At 64.8% G+C, this 25,961-nt stretch overlaps 3 protein-coding genes across 4 annotated transcripts; 1 reads left to right on the top strand and 2 right to left on the bottom strand.

Annotated features, from left to right (window-relative positions):
• The first annotated feature begins 34 nt into the window (after positions 1–34).
• PCSK7 (proprotein convertase subtilisin/kexin type 7) lies at positions 35–13,631 on the top strand. Its single transcript, XM_064732132.1, has 16 exons — positions 35–99; positions 997–1,449; positions 1,864–1,998; positions 2,399–2,564; positions 2,844–2,934; positions 3,660–3,714; positions 4,930–5,068; positions 5,622–5,722; positions 7,861–8,028; positions 9,107–9,214; positions 10,131–10,233; positions 11,100–11,256; positions 11,346–11,440; positions 11,561–11,654; positions 11,929–12,046; positions 12,179–13,631. The coding sequence occupies exons 2-16, from the start codon at positions 1,009–1,011 to the stop codon at positions 12,572–12,574; spliced, it is 2,367 nt and encodes a 788-aa protein (XP_064588202.1). The 5' UTR covers positions 35–99; positions 997–1,008; the 3' UTR covers positions 12,575–13,631.
• Positions 13,632–13,715: 84 nt separating this feature from the next.
• TAGLN (transgelin) lies at positions 13,716–17,221 on the bottom strand. The gene is made up of 5 exons (XM_064732137.1): positions 17,089–17,221; positions 15,409–15,607; positions 14,689–14,866; positions 14,500–14,602; positions 13,716–14,288 (listed from the first exon to the last, which is right to left on the bottom strand). The coding sequence occupies exons 2-5, from the start codon at positions 15,586–15,588 to the stop codon at positions 14,147–14,149; spliced, it is 603 nt and encodes a 200-aa protein (XP_064588207.1). The 5' UTR covers positions 15,589–15,607; positions 17,089–17,221; the 3' UTR covers positions 13,716–14,146.
• A 941-nt stretch (positions 17,222–18,162) lies between these two features.
• Positions 18,163–25,255, bottom strand: SIDT2 (SID1 transmembrane family member 2). Of its 2 annotated transcripts, XM_064731932.1 has the most exons (27): positions 24,799–25,255; positions 24,508–24,629; positions 24,226–24,387; positions 24,073–24,118; positions 23,879–23,980; positions 23,718–23,801; positions 23,432–23,543; positions 23,277–23,342; positions 23,079–23,172; positions 22,896–22,951; positions 22,638–22,649; positions 22,427–22,498; positions 22,265–22,339; positions 21,328–21,449; positions 21,184–21,257; positions 21,026–21,092; positions 20,820–20,893; positions 20,577–20,700; positions 20,361–20,478; positions 20,151–20,287; positions 19,960–20,068; positions 19,807–19,883; positions 19,659–19,705; positions 19,270–19,375; positions 19,062–19,172; positions 18,866–18,979; positions 18,163–18,784 (listed from the first exon to the last, which is right to left on the bottom strand). In XM_064731932.1, the coding sequence occupies exons 1-27, from the start codon at positions 25,003–25,005 to the stop codon at positions 18,722–18,724; spliced, it is 2,553 nt and encodes an 850-aa protein (XP_064588002.1). In that variant the 5' UTR covers positions 25,006–25,255; the 3' UTR covers positions 18,163–18,721. The 2 variants fall into 2 exon arrangements, with proteins under 2 accessions (XP_064588002.1, XP_064588003.1); XM_064731933.1 differs by lacking the exon at positions 22,638–22,649.
• Positions 25,256–25,961: the final 706 nt, after the last annotated feature.

Here is a 25,961-nt window from a genome sequence, read left to right as displayed (position 1 = left end):
GCGCCCCCGCCGCGCCGCCCCTTCCGCCCCGCGCCCCGGCGGATGTGACGCCGCTGTCAGCGGCACCGCGGTTCCGGCGGCGGCGGCGGCTCATGCCCGGTGAGCGCTGCGGGGCGGCACCGGCGGGCGGCACTGGGCTCCGGGCGGCGGGAGGGATGCGCACCGGGCCGGGGAGCGCTGCCGCCGGGCCCGGGCGGGGGTGGCGGAGCGGAGCGGGGGTGCTGTGCCCGGGGGTGACCTCCGCGGTGTCCCCGGTGCCGGTGACCGGAGGAGCGGGGAGCGCCGCGGCTGCCCCGGGGCGCTGCGCGGTGCCGCTGCCGGGGCGCTTGAAGCCCGGCTTTTGGGGAGAGAAACGCGGGGTTCGGTGTGCGGCTGATGAGCTGTGTCAGAGGGGAATGGAGCGGGTTCCGGGAGAAAAAGGGCCGGGGTGCGGAGCTCCGGGCACGGCCGGGGCAGCGGGACCTCGGGAGGTGTTTCCTCGCTCTGCGGTGCCGTGGTTTATGGACTGCGGGTTGAACCGGGGCTCGGCGGTGATTGCTCCCGTGCCAGGGAAAAGCCTGTTCCTCCGGCCATGGGGCAGGTGAGGAACGAGTTCCGTGGGGCTCCTGCAGAAGAGGAACCGGCTCTGGGCTGCCCGCGGAGCATGGCGGTGCCCGTGGTGTTTGCTCTGGGGAGCCACGCATCAAGAGTTTCTTATCAGTTCCTTATCAGAGGCAAGAGGGGGAAGTGGCTGCTCCTGGCAGCCCAGTGCGGTGTTTCCGGGCCCGGGGCTGGCACCCAGCAGGGCAGGGCAGGGCAGGGCTGGGATCGATCCTTGGCTATGCCTCCCCTTCTGAACCCTGGGAAGGAGCCGCTGGTGTTTCCCGGGAAGGGGATCTGCCATGCAGCGGGTTGGTGGCATCCCCTATGGGGATCTCTGTGGGACCTTTAGGTGGCCCTGGCCACCGTGTCCCTCATCAGGAGGGGTTGTCACCACTTTCACCTGTGCTGTTACAGCCCTCCTGTCTGATGCCGCACTGGAGGCGGGGAGCGCCGCTATGGAGTGCGGGGATGGAGGCCACGCTCTGCATCCACACGTGCCTTTGGCTCAGCGCTTCCTGGATCCCCCTGGCCTCGCCGGCCCTGGACGCTGAGGGCAGCCACGGGAAGCTGACGTGGGCGGTCAGCCTGGAGGCACCCGAGGAGGAGCTGGAGCAGCGGGCAGAGGAGCTGGCCCGGACTGCGGGGCTGGTGAACATGGGCCGTGTCGGGGAGCTCAAGGGCCATTACCTCTTTGCCTACCAGCCCGACGGCCATGCGGTGGCTGAGCATGAAGCCATCAGGAGGTCCGTGGACACTTTGTTTGCACAGCACGACAGCGTGCGGTGGCACTCGGAACAGAAGCTTCTGAAGCGCTCCAAGCGCAGCCTGCACTTTAACGATCCCAAATACCCCCAGCAGTGGCATCTGGTGAGTGGTTTCCCGGCTCCTGCTGTGCTGCCAGGCTCGGGCTGTCTGTGTGGCCATGGGAGAGCTGTCATGCAGGAGGCAGAGTGGCCTCTTTCTGTGCTTTGGTGAGGAGGGAGCTCGCTGAGAGCTCGCCCTGTGTGCCATGTGCTCGCTGTGATGATGGGAGGAAGCAGCTCCTGCAGCTGGTTGTGCACTGGTGGCACTGGGGTGAGCAGAGGGCTTTGGCTGGAGCACACTGTGCCCTCCAGCTCATGGCTCCAGCAGCTTTTGCTCGTTGTCAGCCTGAGTTTATCTCCCCTGACTGTCCTGTGAGTCCTTCCCGTGCTGGTCCCAGCCCCACACATCATGTCCAGTGCCCCCAGGAGGTCCCCTCAGCGCTGACCCTGTCCCCTCACTGTCCCTTCTGGTGCTTAGAACAACCACAAGAGCCCCGGCAAGGACATCAACGTCACGGGCGTGTGGGAGCGGAACGTGACGGGGCGCGGGGTCACGGTGGTGGTAGTGGACGACGGCGTGGAGCACACCATCAAGGACATCCAGCCAAACTACGTGAGTGCCTGTGCAGCCTGCAGGCCGGGCAGTGTGACAGGAGTGTGTGAGAGCTCAGGGTCCAGCCTGTGCCGTCACCTTGGCTCTGCCAGGGCGGAAAGTGCCAGCAGCAAGCCTTTCCTGGGAGGTTCTGCACCCAGGTTTTGGGGTAACCTGCCTTTGTGCAACCCGTGGGAGGCAGCTGGCATCCCTCTGACCCGCAGCAGTGCCTGGAGCTGCCCTGGTTGGTCCCTTCCCCACAGCAGAGCTGGCAGCGATGAGCTGCAGCCCTGTGAGGAAGCAGCCTCCAAGTTCCCGTGACGCCCAGCCTGTGTTTCAGCCCGTGCTGTGTTCTCTTAACTCCTGCTGTTCCCAACCTGAGGGGAGCAGAGCCCAGTCCTGAGCGTGGCTCTGTTTGCAGAGCCCAGAGGGCAGCTATGACCTGAACTCCAACGACCCTGACCCCATGCCTCACCCCGACGAGGAGAACGGGAACCACCACGGCACGCGCTGCGCCGGGGAGATCGCGGCCGTGCCCAACAACAGCTTCTGCACCGTGGGCGTCGCCTTCGGCAGCCGCATCGCGGGTACGTCCCCTGCCAGGCTGCCAGGGCTGCCCCCCATCCTGGGTACTGCAGTGTCACCACTATAGCTCGGATGTGCCTGAGCTGGGCTGGCCCTTGGTGCTGCACAGACAGCGGCACAGGGGACAGGAGGGTTTGCCCCAGATCCAGCAGGAGCTGGCGCTGACTCAGCCCTCCAGAGCTGGGCTGGCCTTGCAGGGTGAGCACAGCGGGGCAGCCTCGAGCCAGGAGAGTGTTTGCAGTTTGTGCAGCTCATGTGACCCGTGTCCCTCTGTCCTGCAGGCATCCGAGTGCTGGACGGGCCCCTCACGGACAGCATGGAGGCCATTGCCTTCAACAAGCACTATCAGATCAATGACATCTACAGCTGCAGGTGAGCCCTGCGACCCTGAGCTGGCTGCCAGCCCTGCTCTGCCTGGGGACGGCTCACAGCTCGTGGCTGAGTGCTCACACCAGCTCCCATCCTGCTGTGGCTGCAGTTAGCCTTGATAACCTTGCTATCAGATAGCCTTGTTAACCACAATCCTGTTCCTGGAGACCTGTCCCGGGCTCTGCACAGCTCCTACAGGTGTGAGATGTCCCTGTGTGTGCTCTTGTGGCTGCAGTTAGCTTGTACTGTACAGATGCTGTTACACAGTCCTGTTCTGGACTTTGCTTGCACAGCCTACAGTGAATCCTGTGGCTCAGTTACCTTGAGGCCATCTGTCCTGGCACCTGTCCTGGGCTCTGCACAGCTCCTGCAGTTGTGAGATATCCCTCACTACAGCACATCCTCTGGGCTGGCTGTGCTGGAGGGGGCACTGTGCTCCCCTCTGTGGTCAGGCTGCCCCGGCTGAGCCGTGTGACGGGGACTGGAATGTGTGAGAAGCCTCTTGTTAAATAAAAATCAAACATTTTGTGCGCTGGAATCTGACCCAGGGGCACAGTGCAGACACGGCAGCCGTGTCCCAGCAGCGAGGGGCCATCCTGACGGGTGGGAAAGTGCAGTGCTCTGCAGTCCCAGTGGTGGCTCTGGGAGCAGCTGGGAGCTCGCTGTGGTGGCAGGAAGAGCCGCCTGTGCCTCCTGGGGCTGTCACCTCACCCTGTCTCTCTTTGCAGCTGGGGTCCTGACGACGATGGGAAGACTGTGGATGGCCCCCACCAGCTGGGAAAGGTAAATCCCAGCCCCAGCAGCCCTGGGGGAGCCTCCAGGGTTTGTGGCTGTTGCCTGCCCGTTCAGGGTGAAAGGGATGTGGCTGTGACACTCTGCACGTCTGTGTGTGTCCCTTGGTGCCAGCTGAGGTGTCCCTGGTTGGGAGAGGCCATGCTGTGTGCAGGCAGGGCAGGGCAGGGCAGGGTGAGCTTTCCAAGGAGAGGCTGCTTCCAGCAGGGAAAGGCTCTTTCCCAACCTGTGGAAGGTGTGGCACTGACAGCCTGTGCAGCCCACGAGGTGCTCTCTGCTCAGGAGTTGGAGCTTTCCCTGTGCTCAGGGTGGCTCTCCAGGCAGGGATGGTGCCTTTGGATACTGGCAGTAAACAAGGGAGGGTGAGATTGCAGTGGGAGGCAGAGCCAGAGCTGAGGCTGCTCCTTCCCAGGCCATTAAGGTTTTCTCAGAGCTCCTGTGCTGCAGAACTGCTGCAGAGCACACCCAGCCTGCCTGTGCTGCAGCAAGGGGTCACTGAGGGGCCCCAAAAGCAGCACTGGGGTGTGGTTCTGCTCCAGTGCTCTGCTGCTGCTGTGCTCTTCCAACCACAGCTCAGCAGCGCTGACAGCCGAGCTGTTCGTTCACCATAACAAATGGTTCCCAGTCCTGCAGGTTAATTTATTCCCTTCCTGCCTGCAGAGACAGCTGGAACAAGCTCCAGGACACAAAGCACAGGCAGAGCTCGCTGTGCCACAGAGAATGGGCAGAATGTGCCCTCATCTGCCAGGGGAGGGAGAGCAGGGTGCTCACTGCCAGTGGGGCTGTGTTCTTGCTCATCCCTCAGACGAGTCCTTCCCCTAGGTGGGAGCAGAGTCTGGGCTGAAATGTGCTGAAACTCTGCTCCTTTCCCTGGGTGGGAGCAGAGCCTGGGCTGAAATGTGCTGCCAGGTGGGGCCCCAGCTGTGGTGTGTGCCAGCAAAGGCAAAGCCCCGGGGTCTGTGGGGCTGGGCACTCAGAGAGGGGCACTGGGGAGCCCTGGTCCCACGTGCTGGGCTGGCTGCTGCAGGAAGCCCTGGGATCAGAGTGGAAGGAGCCCCCTGCCCTGGGATCAGAGTGGAAGGAGCCCCCTGCCCTGGGATCAGTGTGGAAGGAGTGGAAGGAGCCCCCTGCCCTGGGATCAGTTTGGAAGGAGCCCCCTGCCCTGGGGTCAGTGGAAGGAGCCCCCTGCCCTGTCCCTCCCTGCAGGCTGCCCTGCAGCACGGGGTGATCGCCGGTCGCCGCGGCTTCGGGAGCATCTTCGTGGTGGCCAGTGGCAACGGGGGCCAGCACAGTGACAACTGCAACTACGATGGATACGCCAACTCCATCTACACTGTCACCATAGGTGAGCCCTCTGTCTGCTCCCCTCGGCCTGCAGCAGTGAGGTGATCCCTAAAGCACAGAGCCTGCCCAGCTGGGAGCCTGTGGGGAATGTCTGGGACAAGCATGGCAGTGTCTGGGTGTGCTGGGCTTCAGCCCCCACGCCTGCACTTTGCTTCTGAGCCTCAGAGCAAGAGGAGGCCAAGGAAATTCCTGCCCGTGCCCAGGCCTCCCTCCCGGGGCTGTGACAAACACTGCCATGTTCAGGGAATGACCTGGAATGCAGCATTCCCATCATTTGTTAGAGGAGAAGTGTGTGATCCATTCTCCAGAGCAGAGGCTGCGTGAGGGGCAGGAGATCTGTGTGACACTGAGCACAGTGGGGGATTATTTGTCATTGCTGCCCTTCCTGTAGATCTTCTAGGTGGGCAAACACAGGCTTGGTTCTGGTTCCCCTGCCCAGCTCCCAGGCCCTGGAGGAGCACATGGCAGGAGAGGCTCTCAGGGATCACCACCCCGAAGTCCCAGCAGTGGGAGCAGGGCAGTTTCACACAGGGGTGCCTCTCCCTTTTCCCCAGGAGCTGTGGATGAGACTGGCTCCATGCCCTTCTATGCTGAGGAGTGTGCCTCCATGCTGGCTGTCACCTTCAGCGGCGGGGACAAGATGATGAGGAGCATTGTGAGTACCCGTGTCCCTGTCTGTGCCCTCCTGGCCACCCCAGGGACAGCCAGGACATGGCTCTGTCCCCTCTGATTCCCTTTCATTCCCTCTGATGTGCCTTTTGTCCAGGCCCTGCACAAGCAGAGGGAGGCTCCTGTTTCTCAGCCCCCTCTCTCTGCTCCCAAGGGATGCTGGAGCACGGAGGGCAGGGAGAGCCTCGGGCTCTTTAAACCACTTGGCCCCAGCTTCTCCTCTGTTCTGGCACGTGGGCCTCTCCCAGCTGAATTTTTAAGAATATTTTTATCAGCTTTTCCCTTCTTTTGCCAAAAAACGACTTCTCGTCAACAACACGTCCTTTCTGCCCGAGCCAAGCAGGCAGGACTGTTTTCCCCCCTGCAGGCCTGAGCCAGCCTGTCCCTCCCTTGGTGCCACGCTGCCCCCACCCCAGTGCTGTGACCCCTTCCTGTCCTGTGGGGCCAGCAGGGGCTGCAGAGCCCTCCCACCCCAGGGCAGCTCCAGGGAAACATTGCTGCCTCCTGATATTTGGGGTTGGCTGTCCATGTTTGGAGGATCTCCCACCAGGACAGGACTTCCCAAAAGCTCTTTCCTGTGGCTCTGTGCCTGCCACAGTCCAGGCTTGTCGAACAGGCTGGGGAAACCTGGGGAACAGGGAGAGCCTGGGATCCTCAGGCACCTGGCCGGGGCTCAGCCAGCTCCTGCTGCAGCCCAGAGCCAGGGCAGGGATCTGTGCCCAGCCAGGGCACGGCACAGTCTGCCACAGGGACAGTAAAACCCAGAGCAGGGCTGATCCTTGCTGTCAGAAATCCCTGCACTTGTCCCAGGCTGGTTTGGAAAGTGCTGACCCTGGGAAAAAAGGAAACCAGTGAGGGCTGTGCTGCATTCCATCAGGAGCTCCAGGCTCAGGGCTTGGTCTGGCTTCCCCAGCACGCTGTGAGTGCTGTGGAGGTCACAAATGCACCTTCATTTTAAACACTGGCTTTGTGGGACACTGACAGGGGAGCTGGCACTCCATGGGGCACCAGGGTGAGGTGCACACATAGCCTGGGAGCAGCCTGTACCACAGTGGCTGCTTCAGCCAGCCCTAGCCTTGCTAAACCCCACACAGCCCTTTCAGGAACTCTAAACCCCACACAGCCCTTTCAGGAGCTGCTAAACCCCACACAGCCCTTTCAGGAGCTCCTAAACCCCACACAGCCCTTTCAGGAGCTCCTAAACCCCACACAGCCTTTTCAGGAGCTCCTGAACCCCACACAGCCCTTTTCAGGAGCTCCTAAACCCCACACAGCCCTTTTTCACTGCTAAACCCCACACAGCCCTTTCAGGAGCTGCTAAACCCCACACAGCCCTTTCAGGAGCTCCTAAACCCCACACAGCCTTTTCAGGAGCTGCTGAACCCCACACAGCCCATTTCAGGAGCACAGCCTGCTCCTGGGCACCCTGCAGCTCGCTGCAGTACTGCCAGAGTTAACTCAGAGTTAATTTCCCTGCAGCCATCTGCTCCAGCTCTTTTTGTTGTTTTTTTTTCTTTTACCAGACCATAAACTTTGTGTGGTTTCCTTAATGGGAAGAATTTAATACAGCTTCTGGCACTGGATGTGTTTCCTACTGAAAGTTTGTGCTCTCAGGGTGCTCTGTGTGGGACACTCAGTGTCCCAGCGTGAGCTGGAGCCGCTCACAGCTGGAAAAACGGGATGGAGCCAAGCAAAAACACAAGAAACCCTTGAGATTTTGGGCTGTCTCCCCACGGGGAGCAGAGGGAGATGGATGCACTTGCTTTGCAGCGAGGTGGCACAGTCTGAGAGCTGCCTGATGCCTCTTCAGAGGCTGTGTGTGCTCTGCACAGCCCCACGTGGGCCCTGGTTGTGACACTGATCAGCAGTGACAGTGAGGAAGAGCCCACACTGTGTCTGCCAGGGGTTTCCCACAGAGTTCCTTGGTTAGGGCTGGTTCCTCTCTCTCTCTGCAAAGGGAGCTGTCCCCATGCACCATTTCCCAGCTGGGATCCCTGTCCCTGCAGTCAGGCTGTCCCAGGGACAGCTGTGTCACAGGCCGGGCCCAGGCTGGCACAGACACGGAGCACACGTCCCTGTGCAGCCCAGCAGCCTGACAGGGGCCTGTGCCCCGTTCCTGGGCAGGTGACCACGGACTGGGACCTGCAGAAGGGCACGGGCTGCACGGAGGGGCACACGGGGACATCGGCGGCCGCCCCGCTGGCCGCGGGGATGATCGCGCTGATGCTGCAGGTGCGGCCCTGCCTCACCTGGCGCGACGTGCAGCACGTCATCGTCTTCACCGCCACCAAGGTGAGTCCCTCCTCCCTCCCTCCTTCCTCATCTTCACCAGGTGAGTCCCTCCTTCCCTCCCTCATCGTCTTCACCGCCGCCAAGGTGAACCTGGGCCTCCTCCCTCCCTCCCTCCCCTCAGGGCGCTGCAGGACGCTGGGCCCTGCTGTGCACATCCTTGTTTGTGTCTGCTGCCCTTCCATAAATCTCTGCCTCGGCTGGCTCTCTCCTCACCCCCTGTTCCTTCCTGGAATGTGGCTGAGGCATTTTCCCCTGTCATGATAATAAATGGGTTGTTTGCCTCAGGAATGCCTCCATCTGCCAATGGAGGGGTCTTCCAGGGGCTCAGCCGGTTCCAGAGCTCAGCAAGGTCCAGAACTCAGCAGGTTCCAGGGCTCAGTAGGTGGTGCTGGCCCAGCCCAAGGGCTGCCACCTCTGCAATGTCACCTCACGCTCCAGGCAGTGGGAAACAGGAGCTCTGCCCTGCCCTGGCCTTTCCTGGGCTCTCCAGAGACCTGGGCTCCTGGAAACAGGCACAACAGAGCTGGGCAGCAAACGCAGCCCTGCCCTTCACCCAGAGCAGCAGTGGGAACTCACTGGAGGGATGGGGCTTCTCCCTCACCCCTCTGGGGAGCAGGAGGCTGTGTCCAGCTGATGCTGTGCTCTCTTTGGCATGGGACAGTGTTTTCCATAACTTCCAAGCCAGCGTTGCCAGAGCAGTACAACCCAGTAAGTGATGGGACCCAGATCTGTCCTGCCTCACTCTTGGTGATTTAAAGGACTCAGTTCCTTCTCTCCAAGGCTTCTGCCATGCCACAGGCAGTGGTTTGGGCAGCAGGGAGCAGCTGGGATGTTTCAGAGCAGAGGCATTTGTGCCCTTTTGTGCAGCTCCATTTCCTTTCTGAGGAGCTGGAAGCCGCTTTGTCCTGGGATATGTTTCAAACAAAGATCAACCTGTTCCTTTCTAATAAGGCCATGTGGGTTTGATGTGGGTTTGCTTCCCCACCCGTGGGATGTGTCTGGGCCTCCTTCCCTTCATGCTGGGGGTTCAGGCTGCCTGAGCCCCCAGGTGAGCAGGGCCCCCCGTGTGTCTTTGCAGTACGAGGACCGTCACGCCAAGTGGGACACGAACCAGGCTGGCTTCAGCCACAGCCACCAGCATGGCTTCGGCCTGCTCAACGCCTGGAGGCTGGTGAACGCTGCCAAGGTAATGCCCTGCCCTGCCACCCCAGCCCAGCCCCACGGCAGGGACAGCTCCTGTGCTGTGACACCGCTGCCGTTCAGCGCTTTGGCCACCGTCCTGCTGGCCCTGCCTCTGAGGCTGCTTTGGCTGTGAGCTCACGGGGCTCCCAGCAGGGCCTGAGAGCTGCCCCTGAGAGCTGCTGCTCTCCAGCACTATATATAGCCATGGTCAGGGCCCTGATCCACCATGACGGAGCAGCCCCAGCACCTTCCTCCCTCCGCAGGGGCTGCAGGGAGAGTGTCCTGCCCCACAACCAGGGGGTGTCCTGCCCCACAACCAGGGGGTGTCCTGCCCCTGAACCAGGAGGGTGTCCTGCCCCACAACCAGGGGATGTCCTGCCCCACAGCCAGGAGGTGTCCTGCCCCCAGAACCAGTTCTCAACTGGCAGCTCTGGAGCAGTGGTGTGCTCACAGCAGGCTGAGGCGTCCCCATCTCTGTCACATGGAGCCCCGGGCACGTCCCTTTGGCACTTGGTCCCAGCTGGGTGTGAAGCTCTGTCCAGCTGTGTCAGGTCACTGCCACTGCCAGCTGTGCCCCCAGGGTCACAGGGACCTCCAGGCTGCTCCCTCTTCCTGCAGGCACTTGGGTTCTGCTGTTCCCTGTCCCCTGTACCAGGGGTTGGAGTGGGACAGCCTCAGGACACCACTCAAACCCAGAGCTGGGGAGTCCCAAACCTTCATCAGCCCTCCTGGCTCCCAGGCTTTCCCTCCTTTCCTGGGCATGTGGGCACTGCTCCCATCCCTGGGTGTCCCAGAGCACCATCAGGAGAGGCCCCTTGGCCTGGGCCCACATCCAGCCCAGGAGCAGCCTGTGGGAGATGAGGGATGGGTGTGCAGGGAGGCTGCAATCCGTGCTGAGCCCTCTCTGCTTCCCCTGGCAGATCTGGGAGTCCGTGCCCTACCTGGCCTCGTACGTGAGCCCCGTGCTGAAGGAGGGCAGGAGCATCCCCTGGCTCCCTCAGGAGCTGGAGGTGGCCTGGAATGGTAAGAACAGGTGTGCCATGGGTGGAGAGCAGGGCCTGCCCTGCCAGGTGTGCCAGGGAGAGCAGAGCCTGCCCTGCCGGGTGGCACAGCCAGGCAGGACCAGCCCTGGGCGGCAGGAGGCCAGGAAGGGGTTAAGTGCTGGGCTGCCTGGGCTTTTTCCGCTGCCCATCCCCAGGGGATCCCCTCCCCACATCCCCATCCCTGCTCTGATGTGTTTGGGGAGCCAGACGGGCTCGGGAGCGGGGCTGGGCAGCGGCCAGAGCTGCTCTGCTGCCTTTGACCATTTTAGGAAATGCTGCAGCTCCCGACTTGGCCGGGCTGTGCCGAGCAGCAGCGGCTGCCCCGGGCTACCAGGGCAGGGAGAGCTCAGCCCAGCCCTGCCTGGTCCCAGCAGGCCTGCAGGCAGGGGACACTGCTGCCTCTGTCACCTGCAGGCAGGGGACACTGCTGCCTCTGTCACCTGCAGGCAGGGGACACTGCTGCCTCTGTCACCTGCCTGCCCTGCCATGTGCCCACGTCCCCCCTGGCAGGGGCTGGAGCAGCCACCCAGCTCTCCCCACTGCAGAGGGGCTGTGGTCAGCAGCCCTGGGGCCGTGAGCATTCCTGGAGCTGGGAATGGCTGGAGATGGGCTGGGCCAGCCTGGACACCTCCCAGTCCCACACAGGGCAGTGGGGAAGAGGCAGAGGGCACGTGTGTGTCCTGTGAAGTGGCACCACAGCCCAGTGGGGCTGCCTGGCAGTGGGGACTCCATCCCAACGCCACCAGCCTTGACCAACCAGCCTTGATTATTCCTCTACATCTCTATCTACTGATGAGGATCTTACTCTTCTAGCATATTAATTACAATAATAATTCCCTTTCCCAGTGACCCCTGCCGACCTGCAGCTGTCTGGCATGAGGACCCTGGAGCACGTGGCTGTCACTGTCACCATAACCCACCCTCGCCGTGGCAACCTGGAGATCCGGCTGCTGTGCCCCAGCGGGATGATGTCCCTGATCGGCACCACCCGCAGCATGGACTCGTGAGCAGCGGGGGCACAGGGCAGGGCTGGGTCCTGCTGCTGCTGCCTCTGTGACCCCTCAGGGGTTGTTTCCCCTCCTCTCTTGGCAGGGACCCCAATGGCTTCTCTGACTGGACCTTCTCCACCGTGCGCTGCTGGGGCGAGGAGGCGCAGGGCACCTACAGGCTGCTCATCAGGGACATCGGTGAGTGCTGCCCTCAGGGCACCCTCAGGAGTGCTGGCAGCTCTGTGCCACGTCCCAGCGAGTGCCAGCTCCTGTGCTTGGCTCAGAGTTCCCCACTGGAGCAGCCTGCTTCCTCCCCAGGGGACGACAGCCTGAGGCCGGGCACCTTGAGGCACTGGCAGCTGACCCTGTACGGCTCCTCCTGGTCCCCAGCAGAGATGAAGGAGCGGCAGAGGTAGGGCACCACGTCCCCCAGGGGTAGAACACCCCGTCCCCAGGTTGGAGGGAGCCAGGAGAGGGAGGATGAGGAGTTCATCCCTGCCTCCCTGTGAGCAGTGGCTGGGTTGGAGCCGTGTTGCTGCCAGGTGAGGCTGGGGCTGCCCTCACACCTCACAGGGCTGCAGCACACAGAACACAGCTCTGTGTGCTGAAGGGGACACTGCAGACCCTTTGTGGGTGTTTTGGAGCCCCCCTACCCACGGGAGCCTCACGGGTGTCTCTGTCCCCAGGCTGCTGGAGGAAGCCATGAGTGGGCAGTACCTGAGCAGTGACTTCTCCCTGCCCTGTCCCCCAGGGCTGGACATCCCCGAGGAGCAGCGTTACACCATCACAGCCAACACCCTCAAGGTGAGCCTGCCTGCAGGCTGGGAGCCCTGCATGCTCCAGGATGGGCTGGAAGGGCAGGACCCTGCTCTGTGCCCTCTCTGCTGGGCACTGGGCAGGCCCTGAGCAGGTTTTTCAAGGGGTTTCCCTCTGCAGACCCTCCTGCTCTTGGGATGCTTTGCCGTGTTCTGGACGTTTTACTACATGCTGGAGGTTTGCCTGACGAGGAACGAGGTGGGGCTGGACCTGGCCTGCTCCAGCTCCAGCAGCTGCAGGTGGTACCAGCAGGGCAGGAAGCACCGAGCCCTGGAGAGCGACCTGGAGATGGAGTCGGTGCCTCTGTACCGGGAGAAGGACGTGGAGGAGGCTGAGATGGAGTGTGAGCACCTGGAGCCTGCCCAGGATGGGCAGGAGGGGTCCTGGAGCCCCACACACCCCAAACTTTCCAGCAATGGCAGAGCTGGGAGCTTCCACGAGGCAGACCCGGGATTCCTGGGCCGGGAGGCATCGACTGAACTCCTCGGGGAGGACAGGGAGCACCAGCCCTGCTGACTGGGGCTGGGCTGGGCTCCCTCCCTTGGTACGACCTGCCTGGGCTCGGGCAGCACAGACTGGTTCCTGAGCCTCCACGGACCATTGCCACTGTGTCCTGCGGGAGGTGGTGCTGGAAGGGGCTTGGAAACAGGGAGAGAGGGCTGGTACTGCAAAGGGAGCTTCCCTTCCCTCCTCCTGGAAAACAAAGCAAGCCTTAAACCCTTTCCTGGTGGAGCCTGCCCTGCTGGACGCTCAGGGCACCGTTGTGAGTGCAGTGCCATTCCCACCGAGCCCCTTCCTGCAGGGCCAGGACGTGTCCCTGTGTCCCTGATCTCTGCAGAGCCAGCCTGGGAAATACAGCAGGGCCCCAGGAGCCGCCTCTGCAGGCAGGGACCCCGCAGCACTGGCATTTCCCCAGGCTGGCAGCCGGCCCCTACCCACCAGTTATCCCAGTTTAGAAGCAGGGAGTTGTTTCACTCATCTCCAGCCAGCGCTTCTGCCTGCCCCCGTGCTCCAGTGCTGCTGATTCCTCCTCTGCAGTGGGCACAGAGCAGCTGTGGGGCGGGGGAGGCAGGAGCCAGCCTGTTTGGGGCAGGATGGGCTGTCCCCGTGTCACTGTGGTGGCAGGTAGGCCTGCCTTGGGCTGCAGACGGGAGCCTGAGTTGCTCTGGCAGTGGCTCTGTCCGAGCAGGGTTGGCTTCTTCTCATGTCTTTGGGTTCGGTGGTTTATTTTTTTAAAGCTGGGGTTTGTTTTTTAATCAGCAAAGCCCTTTTGTGTAGCTTTCCAAATAAAGCCTGAAAAACCCTCCTCTCCCCCCGCCCCATCCATCACTCCTCTGCCCTCCCAGAGCTTCCTCACTGTGGAAAAATGTGTCGGGGGGGAACCCAGTGCTGGGTGCTGCATCTGGGGGGCTGAGAGCCCTCTGTGCCCTGGGGTAAAGGGGCTGCTCAGGCAGGGGAGGCAAGGGCTGGGCCAGAGCATGGGAAGGAAGAGGACCAAAGTGGCTGTCATGGTTCAGCGGGGAGAGGGCAGAGTTTTCCAAGGCAGGCAGGGAAAATCCAAGGTTTTCCCGGCTTTGGAGGTGGCAGAAGGAGCAGCTCCCTTTTAGGGAGCAGGACTTTGTCTCTCCAGGCACCACCGAAACCCCGTCAGGCCACGCTCGATGAATAGAACCTTTTAATTTTGACAAAAACCAAGTACAAAACCGAGGCCGATTCTCTCTTCTCCCCGTGGCAGGGATCTCTGCGGCGGTGGCGGGGGCAGGTGCGGGCGGCGCTCCCGGGTCCCTCCCGAGGGCTCCGGCCGGGGCAGGGCCGGCTGGCGGCGGGGTGCGAGGCCGGGGCTGCGGGGGCTGCCCGGGGCTCAGCGCTGGGGGTGCGAGGCCGGGGCTGCGGGGGCTGCCCGGGGCACGGCGCGGGGGGCACGGCCCCGGGCCGGGGCTGCGGCGGGGCTCGTGCTGCCGCTGGCGGGGCGATGCGGCGGGCGGGCGGCTGCTCCTCAATAAATACCAATGGACGGGCGGCGGCGCTGGGCCGGGGAGCGGAGACGGAGGTCCCGGCTGGGGAGGGCTGGGGGCGGCGCGGCAGAGCCTAGCTGATGATCTGCCGGGGCCGGCCGTAGCTCATGCCCGCCTGTGACGCTCCCTTGTTGCTGCCCATCTGTAGCCCGATGATGTTCTTGCCCTCCTTCAGCTGGCTCTCGGTGAACTCCCGCTTGTGCTCCTGAGCTTTCCTGCGGGCCACGGGGAGAGGCCGTGGGGCACCCGCACCCCCGGCTGCCCGGGAGCACCCCCTGATCCCCAGGGATGTCCCAGCCACCCCGCGATCCCCAGCTGAAAGTCTGGCATCCCAACTCCGTGTGCTCCAGGCAGAGCCAAGAGCCAGCTCTGAGCAGCCGCAGGACAAGGCAGTCCCCGTGCCCAGCTCGGCACTCCCCCACTTACTTCATGAACCAGTTGGGGTCCCCGTGGTAGTTGCCGTCGTTCTTGGTGACTGCCAGGCTGCCCAGGGCCATCAGCGTCCTCTGCACCGCTGCCATGTCCTTGGCTGCCCAGGGAGAGAGGGTTGTGAGGACGGGCACAGCACAGCGGGACCCCCTGGGACCCCCAACCCCGCCTGCCCCCCTCCCGCACCTTCAAACAGGTCCACGGTCTGGAAGATGTCTGTCTTCACCACTCCATAGTCCTCGGCCGCCTTCAGGAACTGGGCAATCTGTTCCATCTGCTTGAAGACCATGGTGGGTGGCGCGTCGGGGATCTTGACGGGCTTGGAGCCAGAGGGGTAGAGGCTGTTCACCAGCCTGCTGAGCACCTGCCACAGAGGGGAGCCTGGGCTCGATGCACTGCCCACAGAGCCCCCTGTGCTGCCCACGGAGATCCCTGTGCTGCCATCAGAGCTCCCAGTGCTGCCCTTGGAACTCCCCGTGCTGCCCATGGAGATCCCTGTGCTGCCCATGGAGATCCCTGTGCTGCCCATGGAGATCCCTGTGCTGCCCTTGGAGATCCCTGTGCTGCCCTTGGAGATCCCTGTGCTGCCCATGGAGATCCCCATGCTGCCCTTGGAGATCCCTGTGCTGCCCTTGGAGCTCCCCGTGCTGCCCATGGAGATCCCTGTGCTGCCCTCTGAGCTCCCCGTGCTGCCCACAGAACTCTCCATGCTGCCCATGGAGATCCCCGTGCTGCCCTTGCAGTTCCCCACACAGCTCCCCATGCTCCCCATGGAGTTCTGCATGCTGCCCATGGAGCTCCCTGTGCTGCCCTCAGAGCTCCCCATGGAGCCCCCCATGCTCCCCATGGAACCCCCCACGCTGCCCTCAGAGCTCCCCACGGCAGCCCAGCCCCGGCCCCACTTACGATGCCGTTCTTCAGCCAGACCTGGAAGCCCAGGCGGCCGCGCTCGGGGCGCCCCACAGAATCCCCGCACTGCGCCACGATCCACTCCACCAGCCGGGCCTCCAGCTCATCGTCGTACTTCTTCTCGATCTTGGACTGCACGTCCCTGCTCATGCCATAGGCTGGCCCTACGTTTGCCATGGCTGCGGTGCTGGGAGACCTGGTGGCACGACAGGGACAGTCAGGTGTGGAGATGCTGTCTCCTGTCCAGGGACCCCGCAGACACCGTGGTGTCATCTGCCTGCCACTCTGCTGCAGTGGGGACAAGCCCTTCCGACTCTTCCCTCGCCCTTCAGCTCCATCCAGGTGTGCTTGGAGGAAAATTCACCACCATGACCTCCAAAATCTGCCCCGACAGACAGTAGGTGTCCGGGCAGAGATGCCTCATGCCCAGCTCAGACTGTGCACTGGAGCAGCCTTATCCCTGTCCCTTGCCAGTCCTTGGTTGGCATGGATGTCCCTGGTGTGACCCATGCCAGGATCCAGAGGGCAGGGTGACCACATCAAGGCTGGCTGGCTGTGGCATGGTATGGTGGCTGTGGCCCAGCAGGGTGACCATGGGATGGTCTTGGCACAGCAGGGTGGCCGTGGGACGGCTTTGGCACAGCAGGTCCAGGAGCTGGGGAGGAGCGCGGGAGCAGCGGGAGCCGTGCCCGTGCCCTTGTAAGGACATGCTGCGGGCACTGATGGCAGGTAGCCGGCTGCAGGCAGGCCCCCAGGGTGCCAGGGAGGATGCCAGGGAAGATGCCAGCAGGGAGAGGCTCTGGGAGTGGCAGCCAAGCCTGTGGTGGAGCTGGCATCGCTCCCTCGTGCCCGGCTCCTTGCTTGGCAGGGAGCCTCGGGGTGCCTCCAGAGCAGTGTGGATGTCCCAGATCCACACCCAGCCTCCTGTGGGCTCCTCCTGACCACGGGGCACCCCAGCTCCCGCGGGCTGGGCTGAGAGCTGGCACAGCTCAGTGCGGGAGAGGACACTGATCCCCCTTGCTGCCGGCAATGCAGGGGTGCCCCCCGAGCCCCGTGATTAATGTGGTGATACCCCACGAGCCCTACGGGCAGCCTGTGGCCACATCCCGAGCACTGCTGGGCACATCCCGTGATGCTGCAGCTGCCCCAGCAATCCCACTCTGTGCCCTGGCCCGACCTGGCACAGAGGGGTCACCCACGGCTCCCGGGGCCACATGGCACTGCCTGTCCCTGTGTCCGCCAGCCCCGGGCCCATCTCCCGAGCACCGGGCAGACACGGGCACGGGAGGCTGGAGCTGCCCCTCCATCGCTGCCCTGAGCCCCGCCGGGAACGCGGTCCTGAGGGGAGCAGCAGGACAGAACCCCGACAGTGACCCCAGCCCGAGCGGGGGAGCCCGACCCTCCTCCGGGGAGCCGCATCCCCATCCTGGAGAGCCGCCTTCACCCGGAGGAGCGGAATCCCCATCCCGGGGAGCCTGACCCTCCTCCGGGGAGCAGCATCCCCATCCCGGAGAGCGGAATCCGTGGCATCCGGGGAGCCGCAGATCGCAGTCCCAGAGCGGCTCCGCTGTCCCGGGTGCAGGGTCCCCATCCCGGGAGCAGCACCCCCGTGCCGGGGGCTGGCGTTCCCACCCCGGGGACCCTCCCCGCCGCCCCCTCCCCCGCGGCAGGACTTACAAGCGGCTGCGGACGGAGCGAGGGCGATGCTCGGCGAGGGACCGGCGCTCTGCCCCGCGGGGACCCCGACCCTGCGCTAAAAGGCGGGCGGCGGGCGGGTGATGTCAGCGGGGCGCGGAGCCCGGCCCCCCCCGAGCCCTCCCTCCCGGGGCGCCCGGCCCCGCGGCGCTCCGTGACTCCATCCCAGGCACCATATTTGGGGAAAGACTCCGAAAAACCAGCGGCGAAAGCCGCGCTGGAGCATTCCCCGCGTGCCTCCGCCCCAGCGTGGCCGGGGCCGGGGCGGAACCGGGCCGGGGGCTGATGGAGTAAATCCTTTTATAGCCAGGCGGCAGCGCCGAGGGCTCCTGCTCTGACTTCATGGCTGGTTTTCCCGTGCGCTCACCGCCGGGAGCCGGTCCCCCCGCGGGGACACTGCGGGTGACACCCACGGGGTCCGCCCGGGGCTGCCGGGACCGGCGGCGAGGCCGCGGCATCCCGGGCACCGCGCCTGGGCAGATGCCGGGATTCCCTCTGCCCGCGGGCACCACGGGTCAGGGCACGGCGGGCACGCAGCAGCCCTGGCACCGCACTGCCAGGATGCCCCAGCCCCCCGGACATCCCTTACCCACCCGTGGGGCTGGCAGTGCCCCCGTGACACACAGGCCAGGGGAGGTGCATGTAGGCTGTTTTGGCAAGAAATGGTCAGGTATATCGTGGACCATCGATTACAGAACAGGCTGCTCTAGGTGGATTTGGGACACCGCCAAGTCCTTAGAGTTTTGAGCGTTGGTGCTCGTAGTTCTCAGGCAGATGCTTTACTAGGGGTAAGCATCAAGATTTAGGGCCAGGCATAGTGGGGTATCTAATCCCAGTTTGGGCCCTGGCTTTCGTGGCATTCAATTGATCTCTGTTCTAAGATCTTTGATGGGGAGGCCTTATTGGCATCTTGGGCTTGTGACAGCTCAGTTGCTTTTTAACTTTAGCTACTTGGATAACCCCACCCTACCCACAGGCCCTCTCCAGGGCAGCATTTCCCAGCCCCTGCAGCATCTCCCCCCTCCCAAAACCCCTGGCAGGCAGCAGAGGCAGGGGCAAAGTGCAGACACTTTAATGCGAGTCCCTTCCCAGCAGATCCCCGCGGGGAGCGCGGCACCTCGGTGGGGACAGACAGGGACCCACTGCGGCCACCCCTCCTGGAGGGGACACGAGTGGGGCCTCTCTGGCCACTGCCACCACCGTGCTGGCCCCACGCACCCCCCCTCCCACCCACTCGACTCAGGCACTGAAGAGAGACCCACACCCACGTGCTCGGGGGGCCACGGGGCTGCTGGCACGGCGCTCGCCCCAATCCCCCCGTGCCCATGGGCACACGGAGCAGCAGCAGCAGCACTTTTCCAGTGTCACTTGCCACAGAGGACGGATGCTCTGGTGGCCCCTCAGCCCCAGTTTTGGCTGTGACGGGCACGAAGTGCCTGGAGGGACCCGGCTGACGGGGAGGAGGCAAACCAGGACCCCAGGGCTGTGTGGGGAGGGGGACAGAGTGGCTGGCAGGACCTGCAGCGCAGACATCCCTCCCCAGGGGCGGGTGCCCCTCCCGGGGCTGCAGCCGGGCGTTTGGCACGGTCCCAGGGCAGCGGGTGGCTGCAGGCTCCTAGAAGACGTAGATCTTGTCCCGCTGGACACAGTCCAGGTCATCGTCCAGCGTCAGCAGCACCTGTGGGGCAGGGCAGTGAGGGGAGCGGGGCACTGGGGACCTGGGGACAGCGGCTGCCGTGCCAGTGGAACCAGCACCTACCAGGAAGGAGCCGAACATGGCGATGGAGGAGAGGAAATGCCAGATGTCGTGGTCGTCAAAGAAGTCGAGCAGGATGCAGTCACGGTTGTGCTCCCGGGATTCAGCTGGTGTTTTCTGCCGGGCACAGGGCCAGCGTCACTGCGCCTGCCCACGGCCACCCTGCCCGCCCCACCGCCCGTGCCACCCTCCTGCTCACCTGCCAGGTGCTGAGCCCCTGGAAGAAGAAGAAGAGGGCGAAGCCCCAGACCACGGAGGTGCTGATGATGCAGAGCAGGGGGATGAGCTTGATGCGCTCGCCACTGCGGAGCTGCGGGAGAGGCCGGGGTCACCGTGTGGGCAGGGGCTGGCAGCAGTGCCCACCCCTGCCCTGCCCTGCCCGTGGGCGCTGAGGGCTCAACTCCCACCTTCATGATAATGTAGAAGGCGAAGTAGAGGAGGAGGTTGCAGATGCCGATGGCCAGCAGGTAGGAAGCAAAATCATTGGGGCGGACAATGAGGCCGTAGGCAGCGCTGGGGAGGCAGGGACAGGCAGTGGGGTCAGCCTGGGGGTACCCCTGCCATGCCCACTGTCCCCAAAGCATGTCTGCAGCCCCCAGGAGATCAGGCAGCACGTGGGGACTCCGCGGTGCCACAGCTGCAGGGGGACCTGTCATGCTGGGCTCACAGCTGCCATGAGCTGCCAGTCCCCAGCCCAGCTCCATGGAGGGATGGCAGTGCCACAGGATAGGGGTGGGGGCAGCAGGGATGGGGAGAAGCAGGGTGGGATCTGCCACGTGCCCAGCTCTGCACTCACAGCGACCAGTTGATGATGTTCCCCATGACCAGGAGCACCATCCGGTCCTGCAGAAGAGGAGGGGGCTGTGAGGGGCAGCAGGCAGCAGCTCTGGGGGGGCTGCCAGGGAGGGTCTCTGCAGAGCCCGGGGCCCCGTGCCAGCACTCACCACGTACATGGGCCCGCTGCACTGCCGCACGCAGTCCGTGTACAGCACGTGCAGGATCCTGCGCAGGATGCCCGAGTCTGTGGGGACAGGGGACGTGACACAGGGGGGCCACCACACTGTCCCCTCCCACCTCGCTCCCGGTGCCCCCCTCACCCAGCTTCCAGCGCCCCATGTAGTACAGCTGGGTGCTCAGCAGCAGCGTGGCCACGATGTGGATGACGGAGAAGACGATCCAGAAGGCCGTGTTCCCCTTCCCAAACACCTGCAGGGCGAGCAGGGAGCTGGCAGTGAGCCCTGGGGACAGGCAGAGCCAGCCCCCCTCCCTCAGTGCCCACCACACTCACCACGCCCACCACCGAGAAGAAGATGACGAGGGCCAGGCAGGCGTAGGCGCTGTAGGCGCTGGCGTTGATGTCCGGGTGACGCTTCTGGTAGAGCTTCAGCATGCAGAGCCCCGCGATCATGTACATGAAGGAGGTGTCTGGGGGGGCACAGCGGTGAGAGGGGCCTGGGCGGCCCCGCTGTGGGTGGGGAGGGACCGGGGGAGCACTCACCGAACTGGAAGTTGGTGTAGTTGGGGCAGACGTGGTAGCAGGCGCTGAGCAGCCCCTCCATCATGAGGGCAGTGCCCATGGCGTAGAAGAGCCCAAAGTGCTTGGGGATGCCACACTCCTGCGGGGCAGAGGAGAGGCAGGGAGGGAAGTGGGGGGTCCCGGGAGGCTGAGCCCCTCCCCAGGCAGCCCGAGCCCCCCAGCAGCCCCGTCCCTCACCAGGGCGTGGGCGTCGTTGCGCAGCAGCGCGCGGTTGTAGTTGATCTCGCGCTGCAGGATGATCAGCAGGAAGAGCAGACCCAGCAGCACATAGCCCAGGTTGCTGAGGATGTTGTTGAAGGCGCTGCGAGGAGCCAGTCCCAGCGTGGGTGCTGTGAGCCCCCTCCCTCCCCGGGGTCCCGCTGCAGCCCAGCCCTGGGCACAGGGGACCCCCAGCCATCCTCCACCGTCCCCCCAGCCCACCTGAGGTTCCCCAGCGGGTGGGCGCACAAGAAGTTGTAGTAGCAGATGTCCTGGTTGCCGGTGACATTCACCACCTGTGGGCACGGGCAGGGTGAGGGACACAGGGGGCTCCCAGGGACGTCCCCACCATGCTCAGAGCACGGTTTGGGACTGCACCCCCAGAACTCCCAGTGAGGAGCCCTCCCTGCTGCCCCGGCCACACTCACCGTCTGGTAGGTGATGACGAGCTGGATGACGGGCAGGGCGTAGAAGACAGCGATGGTGGCGATGTTCCTGGGAGAGGGTGGGGCTGTCAGGGGGTCCCTGCTGTGCACGCCAGCCTGGGACACTGCTGGGTGCCCCCTCCCCACTGCCTCCCACTCACCAGAAATAAATCTGGTACTTCTTCCGCAGCACCCGCTTGTCCTTGCGCGCCAGGTCGGCCACGCACAGGTATTGCTGGAAGGAGAGGGGGGTCAGGGGCCTGCCTGGCCAGCGGGGACACGCTGGGGCTGGGGGGGACACGCACCTTGGTGCGGATGACGTTCTTGTCATAGTCGATGTCGGCCAGCGTGTCGTAGTCATCCTCCTCCACGGAGCTGAGCGAGTCCAGGCGCGGCCGGCCGGCCACGTTCTCCAGGGACCGTTCCCCTGTGGCCAGGCCAGAGTGATCAGCAGGGCCCAGGGCCATCGGCAGGGCCCCACGGCCACCAGCAGGGTCCCGGGGCCATCAGCAGGGCTCCAGGGCCATCAGCAGGGTCCCGGGGCCATCAGCAGGGCCCAGGGCCATCAGCAGGGCCCAGGGCCACCAGCAAAGCCCCAGGGCCACCAGCAGGGTCCCGGGGCCATCAGCAGGGTCCCGGGGCCATCAGCAGGGCCCCAGGGCCAGCCCGCTTGGTGCCCACCCCCCAGAACCCCAATCAGCCCCAATTAACCACTGGGCTGCCTCCCTGCCAACTCCCACTGGGGACAGGTTTCAGCTCCCTACAGCCCTGCCCTGGGGACAGGTGTGGCAGTGCCCACACGGGCAAGCACTGCCCCGTGTCTGTTCCCTGGGGCTCTGCCACGCTGGGAAACACCAATGGCCAGGGGACAATGTCCTGCTCTGCAGCCCCTCGGGTGCTGCCCTTGCTCTGAGGGAGGGGAGCGGGGGTTCCGTGTCCTGGGCACAGCCTGGGGCTGGGCAGATTTCGCCCTGATTGGCCCGACCCTGCCCAGTACCAGCATCTACCCATGGGAATGCTCAGTGGCCTCGCCGGGCCGGAGGGCGTGCGCCGCTTGAACTGCTCCTGCCCTTCAAAGGAAAGCCAGAGTTACTGAAGCAGAGCTCCCCGAGGTGTGCTACAGATGGAAGCCCCGCTGGGGGCTGCACGGAGAGGCCAGCAGCCCCAGGATCCTTCCCAGAGAGGAGGGGACAGAGCCAGGATGGGCACGAGGGTCCGCAGGGCTGCGGGCACACCACTCACCCACGTAACTGTAGGAGACTTCTGCTGAGCCCAGGCTGTCTGTGATGCCCTCGGTGCTGCTGGAGGAGCCGTTCCCTGCAAGGACAAGGACAAAGGACAGGCAGAGGGTGGGCACAGCCCACGGGCAGGGCTGAGGGACAGGGGACAGAGCGTGGCACTCACCGAAGGAGCCGTATCCGTAGCTGTCGTAGGGGCCGTGGTTCAGGAAGGAGTTGGGGATGCTGCGGGAGTGACCTGCGGGACAGGAGGGTCCCTGTCACCCTCTGTGGCACCCCTGACCCAGGGCTGCAAGGCCATTGGGCACACAGCAGCTCCCGCCACCCCTGCCCTGGCACGGAGCGAGCTCAGAGCCAAGGACAGAGCTGGCACCTACCCAGGAGTGACGCTGGGAGTCCCCGGAAAGCCACGAGAAGAAAGAGATAGACCTGGTGAGATGCACAGCCCCAGCACAGCCCTGCCAGCCCCACAGCAGGGACCTCCCTGTCCCCCTGACACTGGGATCTACCCCCAGGGACTCAGGGGGATGCTCCTGCAGAGGCAGAGGCTTTGCCACAGGCTCAAGAGGGCAGAACAATGAGGAACTCCCCAGGCAGAGCCCTCCATGCTGCCGGCTGCTGCCTCCAGCCCTCACCTGTGTCCAGGCTGGGAGAATCCATGGCTGCCAGGAGCCCCTTCCTCTTGTGCTGCCTGCCAAGGGAAGTGTCTGTCAGCCCGTCTGTGACACTGCTGGGCCAGGGGACACAGCCCCAGGGTCCCCAGCAGGACTGTGCCCACGGGCTCAGCACCCAGAGGGGCAGTGACAGCCAGGACTCACCGGCAGCTCTCCCAGCAGGCGATGAGCAGCGTGAGGATGTAGAAGGAGAGGAAGATGCCGAGGCAGAAGAGCACACTGCGCACGTAGGCCTCGGCTGTGCAGAGCCAGGACAGGCCCTCAGTGGGGCTGGCACCTCGGGGGCCCTGCCATGGGTCCCCACAGAGCACCCCCAGCCCCCCCAGCCCCTCCCAGACTCACAGGTGATGGCAGGTGACACCATCACCTCCAGCATCTTCTGCCGGTTGTGCTGATCCACGGGCTCATCTGGAAGAAGGCAGGGACAGGGCTCAGCTCCCTGCCCAGTCCCCAGCTTGTCCCCACACACAGCCCACGGCGGCAGCCCCACTGCAAACCTGGAGAGGAGTTCTTGGAGAGGGGGTAGTAGGGCAGAGCCCCCCCGCACGCCTCGTCCTCCGTCTTCACCACCACCACCACGTAGAAGCTATGGCTGGGGAAATCCTTCTTCTGCAGCAAGAGATGGGGGTCAGCAGAGCCCAGCAGGGCGTCTCCCATGCCAGAGGTTATCCCTGGGACATCCTCTGTGGGTTCTGGCAGCAGCAGGCAGGGCCTGGGCACAGCCCAGCCCCGTGGCACAGCCCCACGGCACAGCCCAGCCCCGTGGCACAGCCCCGTGCCCACCTGCACCGTGATGGCCGCCTTCTTGGTCATGGTCTGGTACATCCCGATGAAAGCCACGTTGTTGTCCAGGTCGTAGACGGGGCACTGTGGGGCAGAGGGGCCGTCAGCCCCCCCTGGGCACCACGGCTCAGCCAGAGAGGAGAGCCAGTGCCCAGACCTACCAGGATGTCCTGGATGGAGATGACGGAGCAGGGGAAGGCCATGGCTGAGGTCACCTTCACGATCACCGAGTCCACTTCCTCGGGGAACTCGTACTTGAAGTACTGAGGGGACAAAGGGCCCGTTGGTGCCACGGTGGCCACGCTCCCCTATGGGTGCAGACCCCTCCCGTGCCATGCTGTGCTGGCTGCCTCACCTGCGGCTGGGCGGCCGTGGCATTGAAGCTGAACCTTTCATTGGTCCTGCAGAGAGCACGGGAGAGGTGATGGGTGGTGAGGGGGCCCACAGCCCCCGCAGCCCCCACAGGCAGCAGGCAGGGAAGGGGACAGGGACACAGGGCTCCCCTCACCGCAGCACAAAGTTCTCCACGCGGGTGACCCGCAGCTGGTAGGAGGTGTTGAGGGAAAGAGTGGACACATCCACGTAGAAGTGCTGGGTCTCCACCTCAGCCTTGGTCTGCGGCTGGCAGAGCGTGCGGCTCACCTCCTGGTACGCGTATTTCCGCTGGTACCTGGGCAGGGAGAGCCCAGGTGTGTGCCCAGGTGTGTACCCCTCCCAGGGACCCTGCGTGGGGCATCCCAGCCTGGGGAACTTCTGCATGCGGAGTCCCTGCCCGCCCCCTGGTACTCACAGGCCCCGGAGGATGAGCGGCACCTGGAAGGAGACCACCGCCTCCTTCTGCCTCACCACGAAGAGGACGGGCTGGTCCTTCTGGTCCGAGAGGACATTGACGGACACCCGCACGCCCTCGGTCTGCAGGGACAGGGGCAGCCGAGGCGTTGGCCGGGCAGGTCGGGCCGCGGCGGCTCGGAGCGAGGGCTGGACTTTGCTCGGCCGCCGTGGCAGGGCCGCCGTGCCCGGCGCAGCCCGCAGCCGGCCCGGGCACGCTCAGCCCGCGGGGGACGCGACCACCCCGGCTCACCCTGTTCCTGCGGACGCTGTGGTTGAAGGCGTAGATGTTGAGCAGGTTGGCGTGCACCCAGTCGCTGTAGGTGGTGTTGAACTGCGCTTCCTTCTCTTGCACCTCGCGGTCCCCGTGGGGCAGGGTCTGGGGCCGGACGGGCGGCGGGGGCAGCAGCGCCCCGGCCAGCAGCGCCCAGGCCAGCACGGCCGCCGCGGCGCCCGACATCCCGCCAGCATCCCCGGCCAAGGTCCGCGGGGCGGGACGGCACGGACGGCACGGAAGGGACGGGTCGGGACGGGTCGGGACGGGGCGGACGGACGGACGGACGGGGCGCTCAGCCGGGGCGCGCCCGGGCGCGCTGCGCCATGGCCGGGCCGGAGCGGTGGCGGGCGCGGTGCGGGGCTGTGCCGGGGCACGGAGCCGCTCCGGGGCCGGTCCCGGGGCCGGTCCCCTCTCCCCTTCCCGTTCCGCACCGCGGTAAACACGGACCGGCGGTGACGTCAGCCCCGGCGCACGCCGAGCGCCCGGCCGGGGAAGTGACGCGGCGGGCGGGGCGGGGGGACCGGCCCGAGCTGGGGGGACCGGGCCGAGCTGGGGGACGCCCGAGCCGGGGGACCGGGCCGAACTGGGGAGCGATCCGAGCTGGGGGGACTGGCCCGAACCGGGGAAACGGCCCGAGCATGGGAGGACCGATCCGAACCGGGGGAACCGGCCTGAGCTCGAGGGACCGGCCCGAGCTTTGGGGACTGGCCCGAGCTGGGGGGACCGGGCTGAACCCGGGGGACCGTCCCGAGCCCGGGGAGACCGACCTGAGCCCGAGGGGACCGGCCCGGCCGGGAACCCCCGTCCCGGAGCACCGAGCTCCGTGCGCGACCCCACCGGGGAATCCCGGCTCCATAAGGAACCACACAGGGGATGCCCTGTCCTACAGGGCAGCCCCTGTCCCATATAAAACCCCATAAGGGAGCCCTGCTCCACATGGGACCACACAGGGGCAGCCCTGCTGTATAGGGGAGCCCCATGGCCATACAGGATCCCGGCTCCAAAGGGGAGCCCCTGCTCCATATGGGATCCTGTGGAACCCCACAGAAAAAGCCCTGTGTGTAGGGCACATCCTGCCCCATATAGAATGCTATAGGGCAGCCTTGTCCTGTATAGCCCCTGCTCCATAGAAGACCCCA

This window comes from Zonotrichia leucophrys, chromosome 24, assembly GCF_028769735.1.
Source record: "Zonotrichia leucophrys gambelii isolate GWCS_2022_RI chromosome 24, RI_Zleu_2.0, whole genome shotgun sequence".
NCBI classification, from domain to species: domain Eukaryota; kingdom Metazoa; phylum Chordata; class Aves; order Passeriformes; family Passerellidae; genus Zonotrichia; species Zonotrichia leucophrys.
Note: the sequence above shows the minus strand (reverse complement) of the source record. Positions and strands in the feature narration are given on the sequence as shown.